The 23,801-nt window shown below is 54.3% G+C and overlaps 1 protein-coding gene across 1 annotated transcript in view; it reads left to right on the top strand.

Moving 5' to 3' along the window:
- Positions 1–23,801, top strand: part of VSTM2L (V-set and transmembrane domain containing 2 like) — a 36,986-nt gene that overhangs the window by 10,739 nt on the left and 2,446 nt on the right. The window contains exons 2-3 of the mRNA XM_079945873.1: positions 13,871–14,040; positions 15,632–15,682. Coding sequence (XP_079801999.1) covers positions 13,871–14,040; positions 15,632–15,682 — 221 coding nt within the window. The remainder of the gene's footprint in view (positions 1–13,870; positions 14,041–15,631; positions 15,683–23,801) is intronic.

The raw sequence follows: 23,801 nt of genomic DNA, 5'->3' as shown, positions 1-23,801 counted from the left end.
AGAGACCCCCAGCAGCGGTCACTGAACTCCAGCTAGGTGCTGGGTGCCCCAAGCCCCATCCCAGCTCTGCTGCTTTCTGTCAAGTCCCCTTCCAGGCAGAGGGAACAGTAAGTTCAAAGGCCCTGGGGTAGGGCAGAACCCCTTCAACTAGGGCTTGTTTGGTTCTAGAATAGTCCTTGTGTTTAAAAGGCCAGGTCAGGCTAGTCTTCTAGGTGAGGAAAAGGGAGGTGGGAGCCTTGGGGAGGCAGGAGGTGGACCAAGACCGCCTGAGAGAGGAATAGCAGCCTGGTCATTGCCGTCATGATAATACTCCATGGTGTGTATGACCCTGTTGAGTGCCCACAATGCCCATTCTACAGATGAGGAAGCTGGTGCTCAGAGATTTGCCTACCTCGAGGAAGTGCAGTCGGGGTTCAAAGCCAGGTCAGCGTGACTCCAGAGCCCACATGTTTACAGCTGCATTCTTGGATTTCTCAAACACAGTTGGACAGGAGTAGGAGGGGCTCGGACGGGGGCAGGAACGAGGTCCCAAGCGGGGCCAGGTGTAACCCAGGCCAGGCCCTGGCGGGGAGGGTGTGGAGGAGGGGCAGCATGGCCGCTCTGCCCTCTGCCCCGCCTGCTGGGCACCCTGAGAAGCTCTGCTCTGGGGGAAGCACCCCTGGGGGCTGCCTCGGTTTCACCTCTCCGCTTGGTCTCTGCACCTGGCTTTCAGATGCCCTTGTCTCTGCCTCTCCCCTTCTGCTCTGTTCTGCATGGCCCTGGCCTCCCTGGCTCCACACTCAGTGCCTCCAGACATTGCTTGCTTTTCTCTCCTCTTCTCAGTGGATCTGGGGATGCTCCTTTCTGGGGTTCTGGGGTAACCACTCATACTATGGCTGATGCAATCTCCCTGTGCTTCCTCCATTTGCCCCCTCTCTGCCTGTGACAGGCATTAGGGATGGGTACACGCCTGGGCTTTGAGATCAGACACTGTTGGGCTCAAGTTCTGGCCCCCACTCAACCTCTCAGAGCCTCACTAGCCATCGGTGCAGTGGGCTTACCCCACCGGCTTCGCAGGATGTACAGGTGAGGATGAAAAGAAATGGTACCTGCACAGACATCAGGATGCCTACTTGCATTCTCCCGTCCCTGGCTGCCCCACCCTGTCCCCGCCTCCCTGCACAGTCCCACACTTGCCTTTCTCCCTCCCAAACCCTTTCATCCCCTGTGGCCCAGATGTGTGGGAAGAGGCGGCAGGAATTCCACTGGGGAAACCTGCTCAACTCCCGCAATCCTGCAAGTGCCAGAATAGTTTCACTCTCCTTAAATCTCCCTAGATTTGTAATTCCACTGCTGTCTCCTTCAATGTGCGCTGGTGGCCTTGGGAGGCACTCTGCCCGCGGCCTTAGGTGCCAGCACTGCCCACCTGGCTGTGTTGGGGCTGCCTGGCAGGGGACCTGGGCAAGTCCCCACCTTCTCTGTGCCTCAGTTTTCTCATCTGTAAGAAGACGAGGGTGATAGTGGTTACTTCCCAGGTCGTATTGGGGATTCAGTGAGATATTTTATTAAAGAAACACCTCTACAGGGCTTCCCTGGAGGCGCAGTGGTTGAGAGTCCGCCTGCCGATGCAGGGGACACGGGTTCGTGCCCCGGTCCGGGAAGATCCCACATGCCGCGGAGCGGCTGGGCCCGTGAGCCATGGCCGCTGAGCCTGCGCGTCTGGAACCTGTGCTCCGCAACGGGAGAGGCCACAACAGTGAGAGGCCTGCGTACCGCAAAAAAAAAAAAAAAAGAAAAGAAACACCTCTACAAAATGGAGTGACATCTGATATACGCTACAATGTGGATGAACCTGGATAACATTATGTTAAGTGAAAAAAGCCAGTCCCCAAAGACCACATATTCTATTATTCCATGTATGTGAAATACCCAGAACAGGCAAATCTATAGAGACACAATGCAGATTGGTGGTTGCCAGAGGCTGGGGGAAGGGGGAGTGACTGCTTCGTGGGTAAAGAGTTTCCTTTCGGGGAGATGAAAATGTTTGGGGACTAGATAGAGGTGGTGGTCGCACAGCATTGTGACTGCACCAAAGGCCACTGACTTGCGCACTTTAAAATGGTTAATTTCATGTTATGTGAATTTCACTTCAATTACAGCTAAATGAATGAATAAATAAAAAGGAAACATCTTTATAAGCACATACTTGGTGTCAGGCAGTCACTTTATAAATGTTAACGCATTTAATCCTTACAACAGCCTTATGAGGTGGCGGTTATTATTATCCCCATTATAGAGATGAGGAAACTGAGGCACAGCATCTCCAGGCACTTTGCACATAGTCAGTGCTCAAAAGTGTTAGCTATTGTAATTGTTATTGGGTGGGTCATCAGTCAGGGCTGGGCAGGGGCCCCACCTGGGTGAATGTGCTTGTGTGTCCCTAAAACTCAGCATTGAGTGGGCGTTGAGGCCCTATTGTGTCCCGAACACTGAAACAGGCTCTTCACCTGCGTGAGTTCATTTAATCCTCAAAAATAAGCCTTTAAACAATGACACATGTGGGAACCGAAGCCCAGAGAAGTGCAGCAACTTACACGAAGCCACGCAGCAAGTCAGGGTGGAGCTGCAACTTGGCATCTGCATCTGTAAATCCTGGGCTTCACCCTCCCCCAGCCCCTCTCTCTCCTCTTGGTCCCCTGCCCCTTTTGCCCACGCATCAGCACTCCAGCGTGCAGAGCATGGTCTGAGGAGCCTGAGGCTGCAGAGGTGAAAGCAGCTTCTGATTGGATCGGATGGAGGCCCTTGACGAGGGGTTCTCCCCATGCAGGAGAGTAAACAGCTCCCAACCAAGGACAGTATTTCTTTGATGTCTCCTATTTCATTCAAAATGCATGAATTCTGTATTCTATGCCATAATATATTCATGTTTGTTTTAATACAAAAACAGTGCTCTGTCCCCAGTTGGGGGGAGGGAAACCAATGCCTCAGGAAGTCACTGCCCTGGTCTGAGCAGCACAGCACAGAAGGGAGCCCTCCATTCATTTCTTTGGTCATTCATTCTACTAGCGTGCATTCGGGCCTCCTCATTCCTGAAATGGGTGTTAGCCCTCCCCATGCACAAGGCACACGGAAACTTACAGCGAATCAGACAGGATGCTGCCCCGTATAGGTGAGTGGCAGGAAAGGCTTCCAGGTCTATGGGCCAGAGTGAGCAAGGTCTTGGAGGTACCAGCTAAAGGTGAATCGTGGGGGACTGGGCCAGCGGCCCAGGAAGCCAGAGCCGGGGACAGTGGTGGGGGTGGTTGCCCACTGATGCCCACTGGTGTCAGCTGGACCTGCATCCCAGGCCCTTCTGATCAAGAAAAAAGTTTCTGCTCGGTGCTGCTCTGAATTTAATGCCTAACTCTCGCCAGTCTCCCTTGTTAATGAGAGGAATGGGGACTGAGGCTCGTAGCCTTCAGCAGGCAACCTCCCCTGGCTAGAATTTACGAACGCTGTTTGGTTTTCGTAGTGTTTATTTGTACTGTTACCCTCTCTTTATGGCACGTGTTGCTGATTTTCCATTTATGGCAGCAATAAAAGTCTCCTTTTAAGCTGAATTGTCCTTTTAAGCTGAATTTATTTAGTAAAAAGGGAAAGATGCTTTCGAAACTAAATATTAAGTAAATGATAGTGCAGTGGTACCGGGATCCTACAGAAATGGTAAAGGTGGTCCCCCAAAGGTTGGACTTGGGAAACTCTACTTCTGGTATGCCCTTTCCTGTCCTGAACACCCCCAGCTGTGCAAACCCCATCAGTGTTTAAGTCCAGTCATGTCCCCACTTCCCAGAAGCCTGACTCTCCAGGCAGACATGGGCCTGCCCTTTCCTCTCTTAGCACGTGCACCTCCATCCAGAGCTTCTGCATGCAGTTGTGCCCTGCACCTCTCTGTGCACTATGATTCATGGCTCTGTGAATGGTGCACACCCTGAACAACTGTACGTGCCGATCCAGGCTCAGTCCCAGCTCTTGTCCAGGCTGTTCTGTGTGTTTGTCACTCCTGCAGAGTGTGGGCCCCTTGAGAGTCAGGGCCTGACCTAAGCATCTTAGGAAGCCCAGCTCAGGGTAGGAGTCCATGAAATTTGATCTCTTTCATTCCTTCTGCAGGGAGCCCTTAAGCCCCTGCTGTGTGCCCAGCCCCCCATCTTCCCAATAAGGCATATTGCAGTTCCTCAAGCTTTGGTACAAAATGCATTCCCTGTCACTTCTTGAGAAGGGGAAACCTGTCCACTCCAAGATGAAACAGCCTTCGTTGACTCACACCTCGATCCCTGTTGCTGCAGGCCGCCTGCCAGAAGCTGGGGGCAGCCCAGGAGGAAACGAAGAGAACCTCAGGTGCCTCCCCTGGGTCCATCCCAGGGCAGGTGCCCTGCACCCATCCCTTCCAGCCTCCCCATTCCCTGGAGGCTTTTCCATCCCACTCATTTAGGTTTTCCTCTTACGGACATTTTACATCCCCTGATTTCAGGAGCTCTGGGAGACTCGCCTGTGAGCTGGGGCTTCCTTGTAAACACTCCCTCTGCAGCCCTTTTCCCTATTCTGCCTCCCAGCTGGGAGTTCCGGGGACTGCAGGCCTTCCTGACCCTGTGTCACACACCCTTTTGGCCCCGGCACCCTGCTGAGCTGGGTACAGAGCAGCCTTTCTGGAAATGGCCCTCAGTGAGTCACACTTTTTATTTTTTGAATTTAATTTAATTTTTAAAATAAATCTATTTATTTTATTTTTGGCTGCGTTGGGTCTTCGTTGCTGCGTGCGGGCTTTCTCTTGTTGCGGTGAGCAGGGGCTACTCTTCGTTGAAGGCTTCTCATTGCGGTGGCTTCTCTTGTTGTGGAGCACGGGCTCTAGGCGTGTGGGCTCAGCAGTTGTGGCTCACGGGCTCTAGAGCACAGGCTCAGTAGTTGTGGTGCAGGGCTTAGTTGCTCCACGGCATGTGGTATCTTCCCGGACCAGGGCTCGAATCCATCTCCCCTGCATTGGCAGGCGGATTCTTAACCACTGTGCCACCAGGGAAGCCCTATTGATACATTCTTATGTTCATACTATCTTCTAAATTGAGTGTGGACCTAACTGAACAGCCATCTCAGTTTGGACTAGCTGTGTTTCAACTCTCCACAGCCACATGGGGCTCAGGGCCACCATACTGGACAGCTCAGATTTAGTGGAAAGTTGCCTTGTGGCACAGACCCCTGAAAACACACCGCTGCAGGGCTGGGAAGCCGCGGGAGGTGTTTTTTAAAAAGTTGTGGTTAAGATACGCATAATGTAAATTTCACCATTTTCACTATTTTTCGGCGTACGGTTCAGTGGCATCAAATATAATCAGGTTGCTGTGCTTCCATCACCACTGTCCACATCTGGGAATGTTCCGTCATCCCGAAGTGTAACTCTGTACCCATTAAACAATGACTCCCCCATCCACCCTCTTCCAGCCCAAACATTCCGCTTTCTGTCTCTGTGAGTCTGACTACTTTAGGAACCTCATGGAATCATACAGTATTTATCCTTTTGTGCCTGGATTATTTCACTTAGCCTGATGTCCTCAGGGTCCATGCATGTTGGAGCACGTGTCAGAATCTCCTTGCTTTTTTTAAGACTGAATAATATTCCACTGTGTGGAGGGGCCACATTTTGCTTATCCATTCATCATTGGAGGTTTCGAGTAAGCAGTGACTCAATATGTCCTGGCAAGAGATGGGGCCTGAGATAGGGATGACCAAGGGGCCCTTGGGGCAGCACTGGTTCTCTCTGCTCTGCCCGCTTTGTCTCTCTCTAGCTCCAGTTCTGCCTTGGTTCCCCTGACTAGGGCATGCCCCTACCACCAGTCCCCAAGGGGAATCCTGCTGTCGCTCTGGCAAAGACTTATGGGTGGGCTAGGGTCCAGTCCCTGCAGGCTTCCTGGACCAGAGGGTCTGGGATGGGGAACCTGAGCTCAGAGATGGAGGGAGGTGGGGCCTGAGCTGGGGTCACCTTGGTTGACAAGCCCCTCAGGACCTGTGTGAATCCCCCTGGCTTGGCGGGGGGACAGCTGTTGGGAGCAAATGAGGAAGGAGAGGAGGTACAGGACTGATGGATGAGAGGTCTCGTGGTCCAGGTGTGAGTGAAATACAGATGTTGCATCCACCGTATAATCTGATGAGGCTACAAAGGAGCATCTTTAAAAATCTTTCTGGTGATGGTAGAATTTTGAGCTAGAAGGTGAGAGAAGGGAGTGCTATTTGGTGAGCACCTACTATGTGCTGGGCGTGAGGCATATGTTGCCTTGTATAACCCTCTCCCTCTCATTCTCCCCTTTCTTCAGCTAAAGAAACTGAGGTTCAGAGAGGTAAAGGGGCTTATCCAGCTCACACAGCTAGGGACTAGAGGAAACAGGGTTCGAATCCAGACCTGAGGCCAAGCCCTAGGTGTGTGTGCTGAACCAGGGCCTGAAAGGTTAGGAAGAAGGTTAGGGTCCTGCTCTTGAAGGGCGGGTGAGATCTTCCAGGTCATCCCCTGCCTTTCCCAGAAGCCAAACTCAGTGCCTCAGGCCAGGGTCACGAGCTGTTTCCTGCAGATGACGCCCTGTTAACCAGTCCTGGGGTTAATTAATACAATTAAAAGCAGAAAGGAAGGAGATGTTGCATTCAATGAAGTCCCTTTCTCATTCTCCTGTAGAATCCTAATTTGTGGACAGTGGTTTTAATTGTCTTCCCAGCGAGCCTAGCCCTGCTCGGGCCCTGGGGCTGGAGAGCACAACTGCATCCTTTTCAAAAATCTATAATTAGGGCTTCCCTGCTGGCGCAGTGGTTGAGAGTCCGCCTGCCAATGCAGGGGACGTGGGTTCGTGCCCCGGTCCGGGAAGATCCCACATGCCGCAGAGCGGCTGGGCCCGTGAGCCATGGCCTCTGAGTCTGCACGTCCGGAGGCTGTGCTCCGCAACGGGAGAGGCCACAACAGTGAGAGGCCCGCATACCGCAAAAAAAAAAAAAAAAAAATCTATAATTATACCAGCCTCCCTAGGCACGGGCTGCGAGGAGTTAACTGAACAGGGAGGGGGTGCTCAGGGGTGGGAGGATGTCGGAAAGGAGAGAGGATTTTAATGTCCCGAACTCAGCAGGGATGCTGACGTGGAGATGGGGTGGCGTAGGGAGTTGGGGATGGGGGATGGGGTTGTCTGAATGGTGGAGGGAAGGAGGTTGGGGAGACTGGGAAGAGGGGCTGTAGGAGCATGGTCTAGAAGTTATGAGCTCTCACTCCTCAGTCCTCTAGATCTGGGTTCATATGTAACCACTTACTCACCCTGTGATCTTGGGCAAGTCACTTAACCTCTGTGAGCCTCAGCTTCCCCATCTGAAATATGGGGATGGTAATGATCACACCTACCCCATAGCATCCTGGTGGGGGCATGAGAAAATATGTGTAAAGAGCTTGGCAGAGGGCCTGGCAAGGACTCCATATTTCTCAGAGATCATCATCATCCTCATCAAAACTAATGTGGATCAGGCTTCCCTGGTGGCGCAATGGTTGAGAGTCCGCCTGCCGATGCAGGGGACGCGGGTTCGTGCCCCGGTCCGGGAAGATCCCACGTGCCGCAGAGCGGCTGGGCCCGTGAGCCATGGCCGCTGAGCCTGCGCGTCTGGAGCCTGTGCTCCACAACGGGAGAGGCCACAACAGTGAGAGGCCTGCGTACCAGAAAAAAAAAAAAAAAAAAATTAATGTGGATCACCTTCCAGTGTCGGGTGCTGATGCCACGTCCTCGTCACAGAGTTAGGAGAGGGAGCAAGAACATCTTGCCGATTAGGGCTGCCCACTTTCAGTGGATGTAGGAGAAACTGAGTTCCCCATCTCTGGAGGTGTGCAAGTGGGATACAGACGTGTGGAGCCTGGTGACTAAACTCAACCTGATAATTCAGAACAAATTCTGATGGGAGCTGATGGACCCCTGGGTCTTGGTCATGCCTGCTGGTCAGACCCAGGTTCAAATTCCAGCTGTGTGTGTGTCTTGGGCAAATGATGTCACCTTTCTGAGCCTCATTTTCCTCATCTGTCTAACGGGAGTGAGTGGATTAGAGACTGTTAGAGACGATGTCTGCACCATGCTAGGCGTGCAGTAGGTGCTCCGTAAACGGTGGACGATGATGATGATGATTTGTGGCTGCACCGCGCGGCACGCAGGATCTTAGTTCCCCGACCAGGGGTTGAACCCATGCCCTCTGCGGTGGAAGCTGAGTCTTAACCACTGGACCACCAGGGAAGTCCCTATTACTATCATTTTTTTTTTTTTTTTTTTTTTTTTTTTTGGCTGCACTGTACAGCATGTGGGATCTTAGTTCCCCAACCAGGGATCAAACCCATGCCCTCTGCATTGGAAGGCAGAGTCTTAACCACTAGACCACTGGGGAAGTCCCGAAAATACCTTTTTTTTTTTTTTTTTTTTTTTTTGCGGTACGCAAGCCTCTCATTGTTGTAGCCTCTCCCGTTGTGGAGCACAGGCTCACGGGCCCAGCCGCTCCGTGGCATGTGGGATCCTCCTGGACTGGGTCATGAACCCGTGTCCCCTGCATCGGTAGGCGGACTCTCAACCACTGCACCACCAGGGAAGCCCCTCTATTACTATCATTTTTAAACAAGGCTCCCTGGGTTTCCCTCCTTTCCTCCTTGGTTCACACCATCCCTTTTATCCTCCTTGGCTTGTCAGCATCCACGCCTCCTTCAGGGCCTGGCTGAATGACCAGGCCACCTCCTCCTCCCTCCAGAGTCCCCTTCTCCCCCAAGTAAGAGGGACCCCTCCCCTTCCAATGCCCAAACCATGGCTCTTAGGACATACATCACTTTCTCCCTCAGGCCGTCTGAGCTGGTGGGGGTCTCAGACCGTGAGGTACAACCCCCATTGTATACAGGAGCAATCTGAGGCTCAGAGAGGGGGAGAAATTCTCCCAAGGTCACACAGCAAGTCTGTTGGCAGAAACAGGCTCAGTCCCTCCTCCCCAGCTCAGTCCTGTGCTCCTGGCAGTTATCTGCACACAGCTTCTCTCTGGGGGGAAGGGGCTTCCTTGGGGTGGAGCCCAGACAAACCTTCGTGTTGCTGCCTCTGGAACAAGAAGACTCAGATATGCCATCAAATGTCTAGAGCCTCGGTTTCCCCACTTGTCCTGAGGATGCATTGCCCCCATCACCACTGAGGTTGGAGTCAATGGGATCCTGAGGGCGCCTCCCCCAACCCATTCCACCAAGTGCCTCCAGGCAGGGTCTGAGGGGATCAGAGCCCACGGTGGCGAGGAAGAGCTGGTGGCTACACCTGCAGACAGCTCTCCTGGCTCCCAGGAGTTCTTGGAGCTGGGTTCTCCCTCCATTCTCCCAGCCAGTGCCCCTCCCCACTCCAGCTCAGGACCATCTGGCCCACCTGGGGATGGGGGGAGCAACACCCCCTCTGGAAAGCCTCCCTTGATTGCCTCAGCCTGGGTGAAATGCCTCCTCTGTACCCAGCCAGACCTTTACGCTCAGAATAAAACAGACTCCCCACCCTGTTCCAGAGGAAGGGTCCTCTCCAGGACCTTCCAAGGCAGGGTTGGCCATTTGGGACTGTTCCTTTTTAAGAAAGGGCCCTACCACCAAAAAGAGTTAGAATTCTCTGGGAGTAGCATGGCCTTGGGAGTCAAACAGTCCTGGATTCAAATCCAAGCTCTGCCGCATGGCCTTGGAAGGGTTACCACCCTATGCTGGGCCTGGGCCGCCTCCTCTGAGCAATTGGGACATGTGAGGGAGAGGGGAGCGAGGCTGGCACAGCGTCACCACCTGCCAGGACACCCGCCGTACGTGGCAACTGAGCAGTGGGAATGTGGCTAGTCTAAATTGAGATGTGTTGTAATCATGTAAAATACATGCTGGATACCCAAGACTTAGCACAAAAAAGAATGTAAAATATCTCATTAATAATTTTATACCTGTTGAAATAATTTTTTGATATCTTGGGTTAAATAAAATAAATGATTAAAATTAATTTCATCTGTTTAAAAAAATTGTTACTTTTTAAAATACGGCAATAGAAAATTTAAAATGCCGTATGTGTGTTGCCTGCGTGGCTTGCATCTGGTGTCTGTCGGACAGTGCCCTCTAGAGGACAGTGATTGGGATCCGGGTTGGGGGATAAGGGCTGTGTGTTGGGGGTGAGAGGGCCTGAAGCCTGACCTTGCTGACCCCTGGCTGCTGAGTAGCCCCAGGCCAGATACTGCCCGCTCTGAACCTCATTTTCTGCATCAGTAAGAAGAGCTGGTGGGCCAGGGTCAGGGTTTTTCAGTCAGCTGGGGGAGCTTGTGGGCAGGGGGAGGCTGAGTGAGGGTGGATGGAGGCTGGCCCTTCCCCGGGTCACCCTCATGGAAACCCCACCCAAGGACGGCCCATCTGTGCCCTTCCTTCCACCCATGAGACCCAGATGTACCATTTCCCATCCTCCTGTCGGACAGATGTGCTTCCTCCACTCAGCCATCTCTGGGAGGAGAAGGGCCGTGGCTGAGTCACGCAGGCCCAGGCTCCAGGGCTGGCTTCGCCCTTCCTAGCTCTGTGATCCTGGGATGAGCAAACCCCCCGCCCCCCAGTAGCTCTGGACTCCCTTTCTCCATTTGCAGGAGGGAGAAGTGTGGGTACTTTCTGATTCCCATGGCTCAGGCAGTGGCACCTGGAGAGGGTCACAGCTGTGTCCCTCCCACTGTCTCTTGGCCAGCAGGGTCACACTGCCGGTTACCTTGGATCCAACTAGGGGGCCTCACCACTCTCCTCCTTCCTCTGTTTGCAAAGGGTACCGGGTGGGCAGGGGCCCGGATCAAAGCCGAATCTGGCTGTCCCAGAACCGGGGGCCAATGGCTCGCTCTGATCACCTCCCAGCCCTCCTGGTGGCTCGGTCCTCAGCGGCCCCCTTCAGTCCTGCTTGAGTTGGCAAGTCAGCATCAGAGCAGGCATGGAGGGCTGAGCCTGGCCTGGGACCCTCGGACAGGGCCCCTCCTGCCTGTGGACGCTGCTCCACCAATGACAAGCCAGGTCTGCTCATTTGTTTATTCAAAAAGTATTTATTGAGCACCTACTATGTGCCAAGCTGGGGCTATATCAGTAGACAAGACAGGCACCGCCCCTACCTCCTGGAAGGGAAAGCAGACCATAAACATAAATATTAGCTGTGCTGTCCGATACAGTAGCCGTTACCTACAAGTGGCCATTTACATTTAAATTTAAATGAATTTAAATGGAGTAAAACTTAAAATTCAGTTCCTCATTCACACTGGTCATATCTCAGATGCTCAATAGATACATGTGGCTGGTGGCTACTGTATTAGCTCAGATATAGAACATTTTCCTTGTCACAGAACGTTCTAGTGGACAGCACTGTTAGTATGCGGGAAGGGAAGAGGGATTTGAAGCACTGGGTTGGGGCAAAGGATGCAGTTTGTTTGTTTGTTTGTTTTTTTAATACAAATTCAATTTTGCAATTTTCATTTAAAAAAATTTTATTTATTTGTTTATTTTGGCCGTGCGGCTTGTGGGATCTTATTTCCCCGACCAGGGATCGAACCCAGGCCCTGGCAGTGAATGCGCCCGAGTCCTAACCACTGGACTGCCAGGGAATTCCCAGGGATGCAGTTTTAAGTGAGGTGGTCAGGGTAGGCCTTGCTGAGGAGGTGACATTTGAGCAGAGTCCTGAAGCAGGGGAAGGAGGGAGCCATGTGAGAATCTGGGGGAAGAGCCTTCTAGGCAGAGGGAACAGCACGCGCAAAGGCCCTGAGGTAGGATCTCAGCTGGAACGTTGGAGAAGCAGCAAGGAGGCCATCGTGTCAGGAATGGAATGAGCAAGTGGAAAAGTAGCTTGAGGACAGAAGAGACAGGGATTGATTTGTGTTTTGCCAAATTACCTCTGGCTGCTGTGTTGAAAATAAATTGTCGGGGAGCGGGCAGGGAGGTCAGTGAGGAGGCTCCCCTACTGTTACGGGTGAGAGGTGGTGACGGCTGGCCCAGCATGGGGCAGTTGGAGTGAGCAGAAGGGACCAGATTCAGGAGATGTTCTGGAGGCAGAACCCATGGGATTCCCCAGAGATTGAAAGGGGGTGTAAGAGGAAGAACGAGGGAGGCAAGGGCAACTCTACAGTTTGGGGCCTGGGCACCTGGAAGGCAGAGGCGGGTGGGCGGGTACCTTCCTCCAGGAGCCTGCTGCCCAGCTCTCAGCTGACGGCACACCACGCCTGGCTTGTGTTCAGTAACTCCAACAACACCCATTCTTATTAAATGGGCCTTGTTATGCAACAGCGGCCAGTCCCTCCCGAACCTCAGAGGATGTGGGCAGCCTGAATGCATGACCCTGGAGGTCAGGGATGTCACAGACTTTCTCTTAGCCCAGAGACTCGTTGCTGGAGTCAGGCTCCACTTGGAAACCCTCTGTGCAGAGCAGAAAAAGCAACTTATCAATCCCGAACCTCCCAAAGCCCTCGGGATCGTGGGGAGGGAGTGGAGGGAGGTGGCCCCAGAGCAGCACCCCCGCCCCCAGTCAGACTCTGTCCTCCTCCTGCCCTGAGCTGAGCGGTGCCTTGAGGGACCACCGGGGCTGCAAGGTGGGCTCGTCTGCCCGCTGGGTCAGGGTGTCTGGCGGGCTGCAGCAGCAAGGTGGGCATGGGATCGGGGCACTGATGGATGCAGCATTCCCTGGGTGACCTGCCTGTTGCCAGGTGTCTTTCCAGGGTGAGAAAATCTCTCCTGAGAAGAGGAAAGGATTCTAATGACATCTCAGGACAGTATTTGTTTGGAGAGACGAGTGTCAGAACATAAGGTGGGGAGCGGTGCTGGGCCGCACTGAGCCGGGATTTGTTTTCTCTTACCTGCCAGCCTGGTGGGCATGGCAGTGGGTGGGGCTCCTGCAGGGTCCCAGGAACCACCTGCTGTGGGATTTGGTGGGCGAGCTGGACCCTGCTGGAGGGATGGGGGGCACATGTGTCTCCCACCGCCTCCTGGGGCTCTTGAGAGGATGGAGGATGTATCACACCTACGAGGTGCCAGGAGATGTGTAGCCACAGGAGAGCTGGTCCCTGTTCTCAGGCAGCTTGCACAGGCAGTGCAGGCAGTGAACCGATGCAAGACCGTGACCATTCCCCAGGCAGGTGGGAGCTGGGGGGTTGAGGGGAACCTACCCACGTGGTCAGGGAAGGCCTCTCTGAGGGGACCAAGTTTCAGCTGAGCTTTGAGTGACTTGCTGGACGAAGAGGGACCAGGGGAAGAACATTCCAGGCATTGGGAACAGCGAGGGCAAAAGTGAGGTGAGAAAGTGAGGCATGTCCACAGGACAGAATGGAGACCAGGGGGAGGTGGGCAGGGCTTGCCCCCCAACCTGGTGCAGAGGGGACCCGAGGAAGGGTTCCGAGGGGGCCGGGGAGGGGGGTAGGTCTGATTTGGTTTTGCAAAGACGGTGCTGAACGCTGTGCCCTGGGGTGGGGAATGATCCAGGATGGGGGCAACTGGAGAAATCGGGGAAGAACTGATGAAAACAGCAGCTTCCTCCCTGGCCTCCTTGCTCACACCTTCCAACCAAGCCCTCCTCGGATCCATCGCTCCCTTCTCGAGAATCTGGTGCCCGCGGGCTCCGGGATCAAGGCCCAGCTGTGTGGGGCCTCCGGGGCCCCGGGCCTACGCCTTCATCCCCAGGTGTGGCCAGCTGCCGCCGCACAGGCCTCTGCGCAGCCTCGCGGAGCTCGTCTAGGTGCCCCACCTGCAGCCAGGCCACACCCGCCCGCAGGCGCGGCCGCTCCCTCTCTCTCAGCTCCAGCCCCCGCGCCAGCCCCGGGCCGCCGGCCCCGCTGTTTCCTGAGCCCCGGCCACCCCTCCCCCGGTTTCTCCGCACAGCCCTGTTCACAGAGACGCCCCACGACATGACGGCGCGGACGGGCGAGGACGTGGAGATGGCCTGCTCCTTCCGCGGGAGCGGCTCGCCCTCCTACTCGCTGGAGATCCAGTGGTGGTACGTGCGGAGCCACAGGGACTGGACGGACAAGCAGGGATGGGCCTCGAACCAGGTACCGCCCCTGGGGAGACTTCCGAGTGGGGCTGGGAGAGCCCTGGCCCACCCACCCCCGGGGAGGAGTGTGTCTCTGCCCCTCATCTCCTCGGAGGGGCGTGGGTCCCGGCTATGTTCGTCCTCTGAAGCCCCCAGCTGTCTCCTTCCCTTTTTCCCGGAACGGAGGCCTGTTTGTGGGGAGGGGCAGGGGGCGGAGCCAGGCTGAGCTCTTGGGATGGGCCCAGTAAGAAGGGCCTTCCAAGGAGTAGAGTCCCTCCCTTCGTGTACAGGTGGGGAAGCAGGCCAGAGGGACAGAAGCTGTCACACACACGTGTACATGCATGCCTTTCCACATACGTGCAGGCACACGAGGCCGCCCAGTCACGGCACACACATTCACCTCTGCACTCGTACACGCTCCCACGCACACACTGTGCCAGCCTGCGGCGGGGCGCGGGGGAGGGGGTGGCGGAGTGCAGACGCTATTGGTGTCCCCGCCCACGTGCCGGGTAAGCACCGTCCCCTGCCACCAGCCCCGCTGCCAACACTGCTGAGGGTTTTCTCTGGACAACAGAGCCTGCTGGCCAGCAAGGCAGGCTGGAGGAGCGCCCCATCAATGACTGACGGAGTTGGAGGGTAAATACCCCAGCTCCCTTGCTCCTCCGTTGGGATAACTGAAGAACATCCTCCTCCCTTTCCCCCAGGTGCCCAGTGGGAGTAAGTTCCAGTTGCCCAGGGGGGTAACTGGCTTGATGACATACCCATTATTGACTTCCTTCCCTCTTTTGTCTCACTCACTCATTCCTCTCCTGATGTTTCCTGGGATCACCTACCAAATAAACCACTTGCACCTGAATCTTTGTCTTAGGGTCTGCTTCTGGGGGAACAAACTAAGACACTCTCATTCTTACGCTTGTGTATATGTAACTATTATGCAAACACATGTGTCTGCCCACCTGTTCACTTATGAACACTTACATGACGCACCTTCATAGGCACATACGGGCATGCTCACACGTTCTTGCATGTTTCATGAAATGGCCTCTAACATATTCACAAATATATATTAAACTCATCTAGCTCCTGGAGGTGTCAACCCCCCAGCACACAGGCTCAGAGGACTCCAGTGGTCAGAGAAAGCCCTTAGGCAAAGAGTTGCAGGCTTTGTAGTTGGATGTCTCTGGGGTCAGCTTGCCGGGGGATAGTATGTGGGCAGGGCTCCGACAGCGTCTGCTGCAAACACTCCTGAAAACACAACACATTCACAGATAGAGAGATGCAAGTGTACAGACAGACACTCCGACAGACACACCAAGCCCGAATAACATTTTTGCCTGTTCACACGTACCCTCCCTGTATATCCCTAAATACCGTATATATCAGAATGTGTAGCACATGCACAGTCAGTTTTTTAGGCACCTCCTTTATCTTCCTTTGCTCTGACTCACCTCCATGCCCTGAGTGGACATAGAGCTGAAGGACCCCAACCTCTAGACCCGTAGTCCCCAGAGCATCACTTGCGGTTACGAGAATCTTAGCCATTGCTCGTATCCCCACCCCGTGATCCTAACACATTGTCTCTGTTTTCTCCACCCTCCCGCTCCCAACAGCTAAAAGCATCTCAGCAGGAAGACGCAGGGAAGGACGAGACCAAAATAAGTGTGAGTTTTGGTAATGACTTCTCACAAGGGCTCTAATGGAGGACACAGCTGTAATTTAAAAAAAAAAAAAAAAATCCAGTTCAGCAGGGAACTTGGGCAAGAAGATGGAGGAGAAGGAAAAAAGAAGGGGGAAAAATTGGCCTGGCTCTGTTTTTGAAAAGCCAGAGGTTTTTCAAGTTCATTGAATGACAGGCACAAACCAATGACAGGGGGCGAGAAGACGCATTCTCTCCTGTTGGGGCCAAGGCTGTGTGCCTCCCTGATGCTTCATGTCTGTCTCAGCAGCATTTTTTATTTGGGGAACCAACAGGGTATAATGAGACTGAGCCGGCTTTTTTTGGCCCATCACGAATGACTGCTGTGGCATCTCATGGTCACTTGGGTCATCTGGCTCCAGACATGAGGCAGGACAGGGGGACTACAGCTGAAGGATTTCAAGACGGGCCGGGCCTTCTAATGCATTGACTCATTTTATCGTTGCTCCATCTCTATGGGGAAGGGCAAGCTTTCACCCATTTTACAGGTGAGGCAACTGAGGCTTAGAGGGGTCAAAGCCCTGCTGGAGGTCGTGACTTGGCTGAGCTGCCTCCAGCTTTTTGTCTTCAGGCTACGCTGGAGCCCAGTGAGGTGGGGCACCCAGGGGACTCAAGGATTGACAGTTTTTGTAGAGGAGGGCACCCAAAGCAGGGCCTGGAAGAGGCAGGCAGGATCGAGAAAAGAGACTGTGTAGAAGGGACCGGCCTGGTGACACATGTGGCCATGGGACCAGGTTGGGTTTGTGCACGGGGCATGTGGTCAGCCTGGCAGGAGGTTAGAAGTCCACTGGACACATACTCAGAAGATGCAGGTGCCCGCCGGGGTATGAATGTGCATGTGTGGGAGTGACCTCCAAAATCACTCTTTTCTGTTGCTCCTTCTGAAGTCCTTCAAGGACCTGCGGGGGAGCTCGGGACCCCAAGGCCAGTTAGATGCAGAGGAGCTCCCTGAGCGGAAGTCACAGTGTAAAGAGTGGGCATCGGGAGGCATGAGGTGCTGTGCCAGGCACTGGAGGTGGCAGAACGGAGGCAGGGAGGCCAGGAGGGAGGCTCCCACAGAGGCTCAAGCAGGAGGTAGGCAGATGACAGGCAAGGGCCTTCAAAGCACCATTTGTGCAGTCTGCCCGGGGCCTTTCTGAGTTGCGATCTGGAAATTTGAGCCATTTCCAGCTCAGGACAGCTGCTGGTCCACCCTCTCTAAATCCCTAGCCCTCACCCTAACCCTCTCTCTCTGCCAAGGGCACACCCATACGTAATACCCCATTTCTTGCCCAAACGCCCATCAGTTAAGCCCAGGAAGGTAGAAATCGGTGTGTGTATTAATATACCCCGTTCATGGCAACTCTCTCGCCGATGATTTTGTTTGGGGTTTAAGGAGCGTCTCAGGCACAGGAGAGAATAATCTAATTGACTTAGAGGATTAGAATTCAGGCTGTTGGGCCCCACGTGAGGGGAATGCGAAGGTGCTAACTAGTTAAATAAAATAAATGTGCTCAGCATGACTGTGCAATCCCCCCCACCCCATCCTAGCCCCGGCGATTCTTGCACCAGCGGGGGCTCTGGGGCTCGGGGGCTCTGGGGCTCTGGGGCTCTGGCTAGGAAACTCACAGACAAGCACAGACCCAGTTCCTTGTGCAGACAGCGTCTTGCACGTGACCGTTCTTAAATACACAGACGCGCAGTTAGTGGACACCTGTAAGCAGAGGCACACCCCGGTTTCCTGCAGCTTAGGAGAAGGCTCAGACTTTTCTCTGCGGGCTTTGAGGTTCTGTGCAACTTGCTCTGCTCACCCTCTGGGCTTTCTCACCTCGCTTGACCCGGCTCACACTGCCTCCTTCCACCCGCTGCCTTCCAGCCTCCCATTCCTTCCACCTCTGGGCCTTTGCACAGGCCAGTCCCTCTGCCTAGAAAACTGTTCCTCTCTCTTCCTTCAGAGCTCAGCTCAGCAAGCCTCCCTGGACCCTGGAACTCAGCCGGCATCCCTCCCTTCTCCCTGCTGGCTGCATTTCTGTCTGCACTTATCCATGCCTGTGAGCATTTGTCTCAGGCCTGTCTTCCCCAGAGACAGTGGGGCTGGGACTGTGCTTGCCTGATTGACTGGTACATTTCCAGAGCCTGGCACAGCGCCTGGCAGGTAGTTATTTATCAGGTGACTGTCACACGTACCCACACACCCCCAGGCCAGTGGCAGTGTAAAGCCAGACACAGATTTTTTTTTTTTTTTTTTTTTTTGCGGTACGCAGACCTCTCACTGTTGCGGCCTCTCCCATTGCGGAGCACAGACTCCGGACGCGCAGGCTCAGCGGCCATGGCTCATGGGCCCACCCGCTCTGCGGCACGTGGGGTCTTCCCGGACTGGGGCACGAACCCACGTCCCCTGCATCGGCAGGCGGACTCTCAACCACTGTGCCACCAGGGAAGCCCCCAGACACAGATTTTGATAAACAGACATGCCAACACTATGTGCGTCATGCCTGTGCATGGATGTGTACAGGGGACGTGCAGCCATGAAGGGACTTGTGTGAAACTATGGGACCTGGGGACCGCAGGCCCTGTATCTGCAGGAGCTAGATGAGCCAGGCAGGAATTCCAGCCCCATAGCCCCATGTCACCTAAAAATCCCGAGTTGCATGGAATAATCTCCCAATTTTTAACTGTTGGGACCTAATTTGATTTTTGAAAAACTGTGAAAACCAAACGGCTCAGTCTCCCCGCTGGTAGCGTCAGCACCTGGGGGGCCTCAGGTTCGGAGGAGGAAGTACAGTGAGTTTCTGGGAGTTTGGTGTGGGCAGGGCTCCATGATGGGCTCTGTAACCCATTGGGGCCGCCATGGTGGCCCTGGGCAGGTTGAGATACGGCAGTGCTAAGTGCGGGGGTGCGACAGTGAGGACACAGTGGAGCCAGCCCTGAATGTCACAGGACCTGAGTCCTGGTCCAGCTCTGCCAGTCCCCTGGGCCTCTCTTTCCCCCCTTCACAGCTGTCTAATGAATATATGAAAACACTCTGGCAACTGTGAAATTCCTCCGGATTTGGCCATGTGAATGACAGTGGGTAGTAGAGTGGAAACTTAATATGAGTATTCGAATCACGTGACTCCTATTCCTAGCATGTGTGGAGCAGGGAAAGGAGGCCCAGCTTCTCTACAGGAAATGGGAGGGAATGAAAAGAGCTCAGAGAGATCATTTATATGGGAGGACAGGCATCTGTGATGATGATGATGATAATAATAGTAATGATAAAGCAGCTGACATTTATTGAGTGCCCGCCATATGTCAGGAACCATGATGAGTACTTTACATGAATTATCTCATTTAAGTTGGGGCCTGGGAAAGGACCCCCTGGCCTTAAAAGTGTCTCCCTTGGGAGCTTGTGTATGCTGAGGATTCTACCATCAGGGCCTTATTCCTGTGGCTCAGGTAACTTTTGCTCTGTCCATTTTCAAGTTCTGGAAACTTTTCTTTTGACCTAACTGAAGTTCTGTCTTTTGGAATTTAGGTTAATTTCCCCTTAACCAGTTTTGCAAGTTGAGATGGCCCCCGACTTCCTAATTGTAAAATAAGGTGAAATTCTCCACACACCTTTTTTCCCAGGGGGCTTCCCTGCCTTCATTACTGTTAGTTCCTCCTTTGGTCTAACCAAAGTCATTTGTGCTGTAGATTCAGTTCATGTAACCTGTTTCGGTCCAAAATAGCCGTGGGCAGCCTGGGTCTCCATGTACGTGTCGCCTCGTGCTCCAGCCCACTTATCCTAAGCCCCGCCTCCTCTCCAGCTAAGCCCCAAAAGCCAGGTACATCCAAAGTGGCCTCAGGAAACATACTGCAGCCCCCTGTCCCCCAATCTCCATAAATGGTTAAAAGGCAGCTTCATTGGTCAGATCAATCAAGTGGCCCTATAGGTCAAGCCCCTGTTTACCCCGCTTGGCTGCCCCACAGGTATGATACACATACGGATACCGCATCTTTTCTGGTGTGGGGGATGGGGGCTGGGACCACTGGAGCAGCACATGAGGTCTGCATCCTTCACTAAGGATTAACAGGCCAAGTGGCAGGTCATGGTGTATTATGACTTTATTTTCTGCAGTAGACGTTTCTGTATTTTCTTGAAATTCCTGCCGTGATCCACAATATACAAAGGGCATGGAACTCTGAAGTCTGAAAGGGAGGCAAGATTCATGTGGAGTCAAAAATCACTCCATCCATCTTGGAAATCCCTTGAGACATCCGTAGAGCAGCCGGCCTCTGGCTGGGACTGAAAAGATTCCTCTGTGAAGGCCATGGTCACACACTCCCAGTCCCTGCTCTCACGGTACTCCCAGTCAGTGCGGGGGATGGATGTTAATCCAATAATCCCTCATGATAAAAAGTAAAATTACAACTACGACCATCAAAATGAGAAGGAGCGCAGCCAGTAACAGAGGACCTGACCTAGTCTGGTGGGTCTGGAGGGCTTCCTGGAGGAGGTGGAGTGAGGTGAAGTGAGCTCTGAAGTGTAGAGAGGTTGACTAGAAGTAGGGGGAACTTCTCTGGGTGTGTGTGTTGGAGGAACTGCAGGAGGCTGTTGTGGCTGAGGGGAAGGTGGGGATGAGACCCCAAAGGTCCCCCCCAGCAGCCACTGCTGGGAGCCATCAAAGGAAGCGTTCTCAGTTGGGGGCGTTTTGGGAAGATCTGTCTGGCTGTCACGGGAGGATGGATTGGAAGGAGCCAGAGTGGCTTTGGGGAGACCCTGGAGGAGGCTGCGATGTCCTGGCCAGTGCCTGGGGATCTGGATTCTGGAGAGCGGGGAGGGGGCCCAGTGATGTTTAGAGGAAAGGTCAGTGGGATTCAGAGATGGATTTTGCCAGAGTGTGAAAGGAGCGGCGGGGATGACGACTTGGGAAGGTCTAGCTGGAATGGGTGAAGCCCTCTGGGGCCCAGATTTGGGGAGACTCTGGGTTGGGTTCTGGACATGCCAAGGGGCTGGCGGCTGGGTGTTGCTGACGGAGGCACGGGAGTGGCGGAGCTCAGGGCAAGCCCTGGCCTGGGGCAGGGACCCTCTGACCCCTCTTCCCCACCCAGCACCTTCCCAGGGCCACCACGTCACTCCTAGGCTGAGGCCACGTGGAGGAAAGGTCTGGCACCATGGTCGCAAATTAGCATCACCCATTCTTCCTGGCTCGGCTCGGGAGAAAGGTCCCAGCCCGCCCACCTGATGGTCTGTGGGCTCCTGCCGTGTCCAGAAGGGCCTGGGCCGTGGGCAAGCAGGGAGGAGGCTCAGCTTGGTCCTGGTGTGGACTGGCCTTGCCTCTTTCAGCATAATTAGGTGCTTAACTGCACTGCTAAGGCCTGTCGATGCCTGTGCCGAGGTGATTATGACTTACAGCCAGGCTGCCGCCTGGGGGTCTCTTCCCCTCATAGCCTCTCCGGCTGTGTTGGAGGCCTGGCCCGCAGGATTTTTCTGCCCAGTCTGTGAATGTTGAAATCCAACAGGCTGCTCCACCACCCACAACAAGCCTGGGTAGGATGATGGGCCCCCTCCCACAGGAGATGCTTCTGAGGCAGGACTGGGCTCCCCCAAGACATGGAGGGCTGGGGGCCTATGGAATGATGGGGGAGGGGGTAGAAAGACCTGTGGTTTACTGGTTCCGGGAGGCTCCCCAGAGATGTGGTTAAGGCCTGGTCTCTGTCACCAGCTGGGTGGCCTTGGGCAAATCACTTCACCTCTCCTAGCCTCCGTTTTCTGACCCATACAGTGGGTATCCCAGCAGTGCCTACATCATGGGGTTATTATGAGGTTTAAATAAGGTATAGACTATTTAGCGCATCATTTCACAGGGATCAAGCGCTCCATAAACACTAGCTACCAGCAATACCGTGACTGTTGTTACTGTTTTTATTACTTGCCTTCTCCGGATGGTGCTTAAAGGCGCAGACCCCTGGGGCTGGGAGGGAGCAGCCTCTGATGTGTGTCCTCTCCCTTCGTCCTGTTGGAAACCAGCTCCCCGGGGTGCTCGGTTGCGGGTGTGAGGTCTGGGTTTTCCGTTAGACCTGGAGCCCGCGCGGATGTCGCTGGGGTCTGGCTGATTCACAGCTGTATCCCCAGCGCCCAGCTCGGAGTGGGCGCTCGCTAATCGTCAGCTGGATGGATGGATGGATGGATCTAGCCCAAGAAAACCGAGGCCAGGGTGCTGGTGACTTGTCAGGGTCAGAATCAGCCTCCCAGCACTGTCTGCTGTGCTCCCTGTCTCCCTCCTCCTCCCTGAGCGGGGAGGCCACACAGGGGCGACAGGGCAGGAGGGAGCTGGTGCCCAGGCCTTGGCCTCTGGGCCGGGGCTGGGCGGAGAAGGGGGCTGGGCTCGGTGCTCCCTCCCTAGCGCTGCTCCCAGCCTTCACATTATTACTCCATTAGCGCCTTGTAGGGTTGACAAATGAAGGATAATTAATATCCGTGAGGGAAACAGATGTTGAGGTAATTCACTCCCCGCTGCGCATTTGCAGCAGCATCTCCTGCCTCTCCTGAGAGCTTGGCAGGGCCGCGGGACCTCTCCGTGCCCTTGGCCAGAGGTGATGGAATCAGCAGGGCTGATGGCCTCCAGCTGGGCCCAGCCCCGGTACCCGGAGAGGAGGGGTCCCCTGCCCAGGCGGGCAGCTGGAAGAGTCTCCCGCTGCTTGCTCTGGTGGAAAGGTGGGAAGTCCTGCCTCTGTCCCACCTCCTGCTTCCTGCCGTGCCGTAAGCCCATGCTTTCCTGCCTCGTGGGGGGATGACGACCAGCCAGGAAGGCTCAGAATAAGGGAGGACGGGCCAGGCTCCTTGTGGCTGCCCACTGCTCTCTTCCCTTCTGGAGCCTGGGAAACCCCCCTTGGCCCTGCCAGCTCTGCGTGACCCTCTGTGGGCCTCTGTCATGCCTTTGGAGGGTTAGAGTGCATGGACTCAGGCCTGGGGTCAGTTCCCGGCTCTCAGTTCCCTGACTCAGTGCCCATGGGAGAGTCGCTTCTTTCAGAGCCGTAGCTTCACTGTCTGTAAAGTGGGTAGGATCATATATACATGACCTAAAATCAAAAAGCATAATATCTGGGTACCGCTTCATTTGGAGAAAGGAGCTAGAGTGAGACCATTCATTTAACAAATGTTTTTATCGTTATTATTTGCAGGGTACCAGCCTCTGCGATGGTCACTAAGATGAACAAAATAGGTATCATCCCTGCCCTCGTGGAGTTTATAGTTTAGCCAGAGAGAGAAACAAAAATCAAGTAAACAAACTGGTTCTCAAATTGTGATGACTGCTAGGAAAGAAATAGACAGGGAGATGTGATTGAAGGCTTTTTGGAGGAGGTGATGTTGGAGAATGAATGGGAGTCATGGAGACAGCACCCAGGCAGAGAGACCAGAAGGCTGTGAGGCCAGAAGGAGCTTGGCATCTGGGAGGAAGGGGCCAGGGGAGCCGGAGCAGATTAGTGGGGTGATTAGAAGTCACGTGCGTGAGTGCCCGGCCGCACATGAATGCACTCCCTCAGAGACCGTCCTCTTCCTCATCCCGGCCTCCTCACTGCAAGGGTGATCGGCCGGGGTGTCCTCCTCCAGAACTTGGGGTGTGGCAAGAATAGGCAGGCTGGTTGTCTGTCCCCATTGCCCACCCCCCAAGGGGAGAGGAACCAGATGGGCTCAGCACTGGGGCCACAGGTCTGAATCCCACTCAGCTCCATCCTGGCCCTGGCGAGCCTGCAGTGCCAACTGGTGGTGGAATCATCGGGCAGGGGGCCCGTGGCTGGTGGTTGGGGACTTTTCTCCCCTGTTCTGGGTAGGTGGGGCAGGGGCTACAGGAGGTGGGGCAAGGCTCATTTTGGTTGTAAGAAATAAGGGGACAAGGAAGGATGGAAGCCCCCTCCCATTACCACCCCCCCCACTCTATGGGCCCAGCTGTTCTCTTTTTTTTTTCCAGCTTTTTATTTTGAATTGCAGACTCATAGAAAGTTGCAAAAAGAGATCACAGAGTCCCCTGTCTCCTTCACCCAGCTTCCCCAATGATTTATCTTATATGACTGTCCTTTTCTTTCTTAATTGAAAAAAAACTCACAGTAGCTTTATGTTTGTGGCAGATTTATTCCTA

Source organism: Stenella coeruleoalba (genome assembly GCF_951394435.1).
Source record: "Stenella coeruleoalba genome assembly, chromosome: 15".
Classification (NCBI taxonomy): domain Eukaryota; kingdom Metazoa; phylum Chordata; class Mammalia; order Artiodactyla; family Delphinidae; genus Stenella; species Stenella coeruleoalba.
This window is presented reverse-complemented; position numbering and strand designations above follow the sequence as displayed.